Below are 10,053 nucleotides of genomic sequence, written 5' to 3'. Positions count from 1 at the left end.
TATTTCCTCTGGGGCACACAAACGGGGGCCTCTTTGGTGCAACATTCCAAAGGGGCTGTCATTATTTTTTCTGGGATATCACATTTAGGAGTAGTGCCATTGTGATAAACTCTGTCTGTATTGAATTGTCCGGTTGACATACCAGTTGTAGATCCATTTAAATACATCCTTTCTCTAGACAATCTAAAGGAGAGTACAATCTCTAATGATAAACTTAAAAGTTTTAAGATCACTAATAGGAATCATTACCTCTGTCACTCTTCCCTTTTTGTGTTCCGTGAAGCATTGAAAAATTCTTGTGAACCTTCACTTGTTAGAACTGTGTCTATGATGAATAATTGTCATTACAAAAAGACTATGGTAATCCAGGTTAATCATAGTAACATGGAAGGTTCCCATTATCTATTTTCCCAAACAAAACAAGAATTTTAATGATTTTTTCAAAGTTAAGTCCAAAAATGGAATCGGTTGAGGGTACTATCTCCGCTATTGCTAAAACCCTTAATACTGTGCATTTGACCAAGGTAATATACCTTACAGACAAACAACTCACCATCTTTAAAAATAAGAAAACATTGAGATCTAACACAAACAACTCTTCTAATAATGTCTTATTTTAATTGTTGCTGCTCTTGATCAAATTTCACAATCAGTATGAAGAAGACATTAAATACTATTCGACACTTTTTCCTGGTTTTGTTATTGGACATTATGGCATCCTCAGACCTTGGTAGCAGTAAGTTTGCCGATTAATTTACTGAACCAATTTATAGATATACTAATTTGTTTTAAGGATCAGTAGGTATTCGGTGTTACATTTGTACATGTTATAGCGGATGCATTTTTTTAAGGATATTTTTTAACCTTGTTTAGCCAGTTTATGCTGAAATATTTTTAATTGCTGATTTAGCTCCATATATATAATATATGAAATGCTGAATTCCAGAATAATGTAGTATGCCAAGGCCCTGTAAAAGGGGAGTAGAAAATGGTTGGTCGGGACGACCAAGTGGTAGCTGCCAAGCCCTGTAAGAGGCTAGTAGACAAGTGGGTAGAAAGTGGGGTAGATGGTGAGGGATGCATTTTTTTTTGTAAACAGCACAGTTCGTAGGCGAAGGTTTGCGCAAGCTCGCTCTCCGCCCAGAGTCATAAAAATTGCTGGGATCCTGTATGACGTGTATATGTTTTGTAACATAAGTTAGGCAGAGATTCGAGATTGCTCAAGTAAACGATATTGCATATAGATTTGTAACAACAAATCTGATTGGAGAAAGGGTGGAGAAGAAAATTCAATTGGTTCACAATTGCATGATCACGCCCATAGGTAAGGATCTTAAATATAAAGTTAGAGATAATTGGACTAAAGAAACCATGACGTCACCGCAGAACTTTAGAACCAAAGATGCGTTTTCTCTGGGGATTCCTTGAGTGACACAGAGAGAGACAAATGTACCAGTTTGAAGAAGAAAAAACAGAAAATACATAACCAATTTAAATCAACCTCGATTGAAGACTAACCACATACGACAAACTGGTGAAAATTTAAGAGACGTACAAAACGAAAGTGACGCCAGAGAGTGGCAGCTTAGACTGCATATACGAGCAAGTCATTTAGAAACCTTTGGTTCAAGACCGAAAGACGTCGCTGTGTGTTCCGCGTCGTGGTGCCACTAAAGAGTACAACCAGCATACTGTACTGTACAAGCTGCGCAGACCGGAAGCACGGAGGTCACGCCGTCTGAATCAGCACGTGTGTGGGCTGTGAGAGAGAGAAGGGGGGGATGGGAGAGAAGGGGAGGGGAGAGAGGAAGGGAGAGAGGGGGAAGAGAGAGGGGATCATTCGAAATTGTCGTTCATTAAATGGTGTGGTTACCGTCAAGCGATTTTATTTAGCAAAGGGTGAAACATTGAAGAATCTCCCCCATCCCTTCCCAGTCAGGAGACGAATTTATCTATTTGGTTCTAGAGCACATTCTCGGCCGGAAGGTATACTATAAGTACATCCTCCCCTCCCCACCCCTTCCCATCCCTCCGGGGCCCCTCCTCCCTAAAATACGCCCAGCCAGGACCCGGGCGTGCGTACACCCGTGGGCCGCCTGCAGGTGCATGTGTATACTCGTATACAGAAATACCACGCGACGACGCTCGGCATGCGGACCAGGGCTGCTCAGTCTTCGCGTAGAGCAGCGCCACCGCCCAAGACTGTTCTTGGGAAGTGTGTAGATTTTTTTTTTTTTTTTTTTTTTTTTTTTTTTTTTTTTTTTTTTTTTTTTTTTTTTTTTTTTTTTTTTTTTTTTTTTTTTTTTTTAGTATGCAGTACTCTCGAACGCTAGTGCACAACGTGTGGACCATAACTAGTGGTAGTTCGTGTTTATTTCGAGATTGCATTTATCATTGAAATTTGTCTTTATGAGGCTAAAGAACACCAATACATAAAGTATGGGATTTTTCCATGTAATGCACAATTGCCCATAAGGATAAAACATCTACAGTCCATGACAACACCGCTTCTGTGATGCTTTTTAGTGACGCCAGAATAGTGATGTCACAGAATGACGTCATATTTTGATGACGTCACTTTCCCCATCTCCTGACCACACCCAGTCCGTATCACAATGTTCAGCTATTGTGGTTTCGTTTGATAATGCAATACCTTGATGTAATTCTATTTATTTTTTCTTTTCTAAGTTCATAACTATTTAACCAAAATACTAAGTTAACTATGTCATAATTTCGTTATTATACGAATTCATTAAGCACGTGCTTATCAAAAGAACTAAATTAGCAACCTTCGATGGTTGCCTTCGGGCTACCTTTAGACGATCTTATTTAGTTTAATAGAATTCATCATCCGCAAACTATCAATTTATTATTAGTACTACTATTGTCATTATTACAATTATTATTATCACTATTATTGCTGCTATTAATATCATTATTACTATCATTATTTTCATTATTGTTATGAAAACATTACACAATAACAAGCGTGTGATAGCGAGTGCATCTGAGTCACTGTGAGAAAGGGAGAGTTCTACAATCATACACAAGTTCGGAATGAGCATCTGCTGTCAGTCGTCCACAGACAGATGACGTTGTCACCCTTTCGCCTCTGAGTGGGTGCCACGGAGATGAATAATATCGCCTGGCGGCAGCCAGGAAATGTAGAGAAACAAGATAACTATATATATAACAATAATGATAACAATAACACTATTAATACTAATAATAATGATATATTAATAATACTAATAATAATAAATCCGCAACTGTGAGTAAACTGACAATTTATCCCCAGGAGACACTAACGGTTCATACACAAACCAAGAAGCCCCTCACCAATATGACGTCACTTCTTAGTTATTTCATAAGCCACCTTATTCTTTGATCAAGTCACGACCCCTTTCATATTAACCACGACGTTTACTGTGCGCTAAAACCCTACTAGGACTAGATAGTCCTAGTAGTTATCTACAAACAGTATCTGCTCGCCTGCATTCTTGGAATGTTGACGTGTGCATTCGATACACAAAGAAAAACAACTTTATGCAGATTTCGTCTCCCTGCAAGCAGAACGCCCACCATCTCTCTGAAAGACGCATTCTGATATCTGCTCCACTAAAAAGGCCCCGTATTGTGAGGTACTGACTAAATGTTTTATGCAATTGATATTCTAGTGACATCCCTACGTACCAAGTCAGTCAACAGCCTTTAATAAATGAAACTAATATCATTTAAAAAACCAATGTTAACCACTTTCAACTTTTATCCCTCCACTTCTATGACAACCTCTTAGGTGCGATATTGTCCCCAAAGACAGAGGCACTATTTATTGTTAATAAATTACTTAAATTCACTATAATGGCAGAAAACCATTACCTAAGATAATTTAACAACAAACAACATGAATCTACAATAAACGTCGCTGATCAAAGAATCTGACGATGAAATAAATGCTGAGTTGGTGAAACAGACAAATGACCACGTCAACAACAATACAACTAATAACGAATAATTATTCATTCACAGTGTTGCTCAGACAGGAAGCTCTGCATTCCCAGGGGAATAATATTAGCCGGAGGAGGAAATATCTAGTAATTTCACTCACGGAAGGAGTATCGCAATAAAAAATGCCATTTGAACTTTAACAATTTCTTTACACGCTGTCCACAGTTGATATAATCCAATGGAAACGTTTCAAGGATTTCGCTAATATATTCTTGTTTCATTTATTTATGAATTCCTGGGGAAGTAGTAGCTTTGTGTGTTTGTTTGTGTGTGTGTGTGTGTGTGTGTGTGTGTGTGTGTGTGTGTGTGTGTGTGTGTGTGTGTGTGTGTGCGTGCGTGTGTGTGTGTGCGTGCGTGCGTGCGTGTGTGTGTGTGTGTGTGTGTGTGTGTGTGTGTGTGTGTGTGTGTGTGTGTGTGTGTGTGTGTGTGTGTGTGTGTGTTTGTTTTTCTCACAACCTTTCTGAACAAACGCCAGTTAGGGCATGCCCTGTCACTCGCCGGCTTCGACAAAACTTCTCCATTCCACTCGTTCTTGACTTCCATCTCCTAACCGTAGCATGGCCACTTACTCGTCCTCTCTGCTGCATCCTTCATACATCCGTCCACCTCCTCCATGGTCGACCAACTGGACGCCTACTGTGTGGATTCCACTTCATATGAATATTGGCTGGTTTCTGCTCATCCACCCTGTTAACAATGCCATACCACCTCATTTTCGTTTTCCCCCTTCGAACACAGCTGCCACTTTCAGATCTTCTCTAATTTGAACATTTTTATTCTATCCAGTCTCGATACTCCTCTTTTCATTCTGAGGACTCATTTCTGCAATCTGATTCATTGATTTTGTATTTGTGGTTAGTGACCATAATTACCTTATGTGAGAATCGGTTTCAGAATACTATTAGATATAATTGTCTTGCATTGAATGGGAACATGTCTATCTTTGAATATTTAATCGGACTGACAGAAGGAAGTTATAGTAGGCATTAAGACAACGAGAATATGAAGTCCTAAGATTATAAGAGTGGTCAAGAGTATTTACCAGCAAACGGACCAGGTTTGTAGACAGTAAACTGTTTGACGTCTGAACCGGTGTGAGACAGGGAGATATGCTGTCTCCTTTATTGTCTATTAACCCATTCAACTCCGATGACAAGATGTCTTGTCATTTGGTCAAATAAAACAAAAAATCATAAAACACCAAAATGTTTGATCAAACACCAGAAAAATATGACGTCAATCCTCGCTTCGCTCGCAGCGAAGCGAGGACTGACGTCATATTTTTCTGGTGTTTGATCAAACATTTTGGTGTTTTATGATTTTTTGTTTTATTTGACCAAATGACAAGACATCTTGTCATCGGAGTTGAATGGGTTAAAATTATATGTATGGACTGGTGCATGAAGGGGATTTGTGTGAGATAACAAAGTAACATTAATTTATATTCATGATGTGGTGGTTGTGACTGAAAATCAAAAAGACCTTAAGAGGGGGTTTACGCGGTTCGACAGACACGTGTTTAAAGTGATGTGTGAACGTGTGAACGAGGTATTTGGTTGTCGAACGCTTTGGTTGAACCCCAAATACCCCGTTCACACGTTCACACATCACTTTAAACACGTGTCTGTCGAACCGCGTTCGACGAACCGTTAAAACCCCCTCTAAGGATGCAATGGATAGGTGGAAGAGAGCTTTGATAGGAAAGGGAGTGAAGATGAACACCGGAAAACAAAGGTTATGCACGTTGTAAGACAAAGGGAAGAGTGCAGTGTTAAAATAGATGGATTTACACTACAACAGTCTAGGTGTCATTTTCAACCAAAACAACCAACAGCGGACTGAAAAGATATACTGTATATATAGAATCAGATGTGCGTGTGTTTATGTATGTATGTATGTGTGTATTTTCCTGTCTCCCTCTCTTCCTCTTTCCCTCCCTCCCATTCTGCTTCGAAGCCACAGACAGCCTCACGCTGTTAAACACATTCACTACATAATTCCTTCTGAAGAGGCGCGCGTGCATTCCCTCTCCCCTCCTCTTCCTCTTCCTCCTTCCTCCTCTTCCCTCCCTCCTCTTCTTCTTCTTCTTCCTCCTCCTCCTCCACTCCTCTTTCTTTCTCATTTTCTCCCTCTTCCTTTTTCACTCACCCCTTTTCTTTCTCTTCTTTTTATATACTCACCCCTTTTCCTCTCCCCCTTCCTCTCCACTCCCACTCATTCTCTCTTTGTCTGTCTCAATTTTGTATTCCTTATGTTTCTCCCGTACTTCCAACTGGAAGTGCAGCCCCCAAGGCTGGCACTCAGTCCACATATCTATTATGGTAGGATAAGAAAAAACTGAAAATTTCACAAAAATATTATATTAAGGAGAGCAACGTGCTGTCTTGGTTAAGGCAGGTGAAATACTGACACCACACGGCGTCGGCAAGCTCACTGGCGGGAATACAAATTCATTAGCGAGAACCCGCTAGATGGTTCCACGCATTTATACATTTGTACACATTTATATAATATTACAAATACATTTAACACTCACACAATACATAGCTCGGCCACCACCTCGCGGTGCCCTCGCTGAGGAAACAACATTCGTTGCAGGGAGCAGACAAACACAAGGGCACGTAAAATACGGCAATAGACAAAAGACCTAAACATATACAGGGGCATGATAGACAAAAGACATGAACAGATGCAGAAACATGCTATATAAAAGACATAAACCTATACTGGCGCCAATAGGTAAAATGTGGAAATAAAGAACATAACATACATTGCCGATCTTACGGGATATGATATAACAAAAAATAATACATGAATTACATAACAAATACACAGTATAATGAGAAAATACAGAAGAACCATACATTTGGCTGACAATTACAAAATAGCTATTGAAAAACATAGATCACAACCCCCTCTGTTATGCCAAGCATAACCGAGGCTGCACATAGTTATTTACATACAACCTTAATAGATAGCAGTTACAATTACAAAAAGGTGCAAAGCAACACATATATACACATTAGTCTCACTCGACCATCAAGGCATTGTACCTTTTGAACGTAGATGATATGAGTGATGAACAGAGGGTGACAGAGTGGGGACATTGGGCCCTGGGGAAGGCCGAGTAAATGCAGGTATGGGCACCTGTGTCTTCTTAAGCCTATCAGAATGCAGAATCTCAATAAGTCACTGAGATGGGCCAAAAAACATAAACTTATTAGGATGAAGCCTCTGCGTCACCAGGAAAGGACCAGCCAATTTGTTGTTTAGCTTAGACTGGCGCTGAGCCATTTGTTTAAATCAGGGGAGGGCAACATCCGACCCGCGGGCCACATACGGCCCGCGAAGGCCTAGCGTCCGGCCCGCCACCCTGCTAAACATTATTATTACAATCCGGCCCGCGGACCTCCCAGCAATAGGAGAGAACAAAATTCTAATAAATATTATGTTTTCAAATAAATAAATTTATTCTTTTAATTACTTTATATTTCGTTTGTAATAGTAGTAGTAGTAGTAGTAGTAGTAGTAGTAGCAGTAGCAGTAGTAGTAATAGTTGTAGCAGTACGAAAATAAAATACTTATGAAAACAGTAATAATATGGAGTAGTAGTATGTAGAAATTTAAGCTAGATCAGATTAGCGAAAAGCCAAAGTTCACACTAAATTCTGCTCAGCTTTTAATGGGGAGTTTCAAAACTGCAAACACAAATTTTTTGAATATGAAATGTTAGAATTTGAATGTTTAATCAAATAGAGTCAACGAAATAACTTTATTTATTAAGCATGATTGTCTTCTCTGACATACCAAACTGGGTTCACTGGAAGAGATCGAAGGTTAAATATATATATATATCTATATATATATATATATATATATATATATATATATATATATATATATATATATATATACATATATATATATCAGCAGTTGTTGGAAATATTGGATTTATAAAGTGAACTTTCAACATTATCGTTCTTGAGAATATTCTGTCGTCATCAATCGTCAAATTTCATTCTTCAAATCGAGTTCAAATTCAGCTGTCATATTCATCACTCGTCAACCGTATATTATTGAATTCAAGCTTCAAATCCAGTTCAAGTCGTCATTTGTCAGCTTCTCAAAATTTCACAAACATTCTGTGCGATATATTGGACGGTGTCTTCAGTTTAACGTTCAGGTCGGACAATCATGTAATTAAAAACTGCCAAACAACATCCGCTGGCAGATACTGTTTTCTGCCCCTCACTGCACGGTCTTTGATCCTGCCACTGCCAGAGCAGCCAGACGCCAGCGGTCAGTGTCCGTTAGACTTTCACGTTGATACAAGGTACGTAAGCTTTTTGGTCAGTACAGATCAATTTCAGTTATTTCTTATAAAAAAAAAATACAACTAAAATTATGTAGCTACTAATTAATTATGTTTAAATTAGATGACGTATATTTACAACCAATGCACCATTATTTTGCTTATTCATTGTTGATATACCTCATTTTCTTCCTTTTCAGCTCATCATGTCTGCGACCCAGCGTGTTAAGAAGAGGAAAGTGGACCTCGACCATCGGACCTTCAACCCTGAGTGGGAGAAGTACTTCTTCATCGAGCGCTTTGGACAGGCCCAGTGCCTCATATGCTTGAAGACTAAGGCTGTCGTAAAAGAGTACAACGTGCGCCGCCACTGGGAGACATAGCGCCGATCGTCAAACTTTGCGTCGATGTCTGCCGCCGAGAGGAAAACGCCATCGTTAGACTATCAGGCAACCTGCAGAAACAGACTTCGCTCTTCCGCAAGCAGAATGCTGAGGCCGAAAAGGTGACGCGTGCCAGTTATGAAGTCTTCCGCATCCTTGCTCGCCGAATGAAGCCATTCGCGGGTGGGGACTCCATCAAGGAATGTCTCCTCGCTGTAGTGGACTCCGTCTGTCCAGAGCAGCGTTCTGCGTTTGAAAGCGTCAACCTTTCGTCCCGCACCGTTCGTCGTCGCATCGAGGATATGTCAGACAACGTGCACAACTCATTCAAAAAACACAGCTCGATGTTCGTCGCCTTTTCCCTCGCTCTGGATAAGAGCACCGACACAAAGGACACGGCCCAGCTGGTCTTTTTCATCCGCGGTGTCACCGCTGACCTCCAGGTGTGTGAGGAATTCCTCCAGCTTGTCCCGCTGCGCGGCACCACCACTGGGCAAGACATCTGCGACGCCATACTTCAGTGTGTTGATCAGCACTCCCTGGACCTCTCCCATCTTGTGTGCGTGACGACCGACGGTGCCCCGGCGATGGTTGGGGAGAAGAAGGGCGCCGCTTCGCTGCCAGTGCGCCAATGTGAAACCGCCGGACACACTCAGCCCATTAACATGATGCACTGCATCATCCACCAATAGTCCCTGTGCGCCAAGTCTGCCAACCTCGTTGATGTCATGTCTCTCGTGGTGAAGGTCGTCAACTCCATCCTCTCCCACAGCCTTAACCACCGTCAGTTCCAGGTTACTGATGGACAAGGTGAACGTGCACTACAACGACCTTCTGTGAGGTACGCTGGCTGAGTCGTGGGGCCATGCTGTCTCGTTTGTGCGACCTACATCAGGAGACTGCCACCTTCCTACGTCAGAAGAACCTTCCCCACGCTGATCAACTCTCTGATCCGCGGTGTCCAGCTCGCCTGGCCCTGCTCACGAACATCACGGCGCACCTGAACGACCTCAACATGATGCTGCAAGGCAAAGATATTCTCGTGACAGACATGTACGCGCACATCACTGCCTTCGAGGTTAAGCTGCGCTTGTGGGAGGCTCAATTGGTTTCTGGTCAGTTTGTGCATTTTCCTCGCCTTGCTGCTTGTGCCCCTGATGACGTGGACCTGGACACTTGCATTAGTGTTGTCACCTCTCTGCGTGAGGAATTTGCCTCCCGTTTTGCAGGAGTCAGGGTGCTGGCTGCGGACTTCAAGCTTTTCACTGCTCCCTTTGACTTCCCCGTGGAAGACCCCCTGCCTCCCTACAGATAGAGTTGGTGGAGCTGCAGTGCAACGATGAAATGAAG

The 10,053-nt window shown here is 41.4% G+C and overlaps 1 protein-coding gene across 1 annotated transcript; it reads left to right on the top strand.

Annotated features, from left to right (window-relative positions):
- Window positions 1–458: 458 nt before the first annotated feature.
- Window positions 459–9,557, top strand: LOC143025713 (general transcription factor II-I repeat domain-containing protein 2-like). Its single transcript, XM_076185716.1, has 5 exons — window positions 459–524; window positions 725–736; window positions 8,521–8,664; window positions 8,808–9,293; window positions 9,396–9,557. The coding sequence occupies exons 1-5, from the start codon at window positions 459–461 to the stop codon at window positions 9,555–9,557; spliced, it is 870 nt and encodes a 289-aa protein (XP_076041831.1).
- Window positions 9,558–10,053: the final 496 nt, after the last annotated feature.

The sequence above is a fragment of the Oratosquilla oratoria genome, chromosome 5 (genome assembly GCF_046742065.1).
Source record: "Oratosquilla oratoria isolate Oo_2021 chromosome 5, ASM4674206v1, whole genome shotgun sequence".
Taxonomy (NCBI): Eukaryota; Metazoa; Arthropoda; class Malacostraca; order Stomatopoda; family Squillidae; genus Oratosquilla; species Oratosquilla oratoria.
The sequence above is the reverse complement of the archived record's forward strand: the minus strand, read 5'-3'. Positions and strand labels throughout refer to the sequence as shown.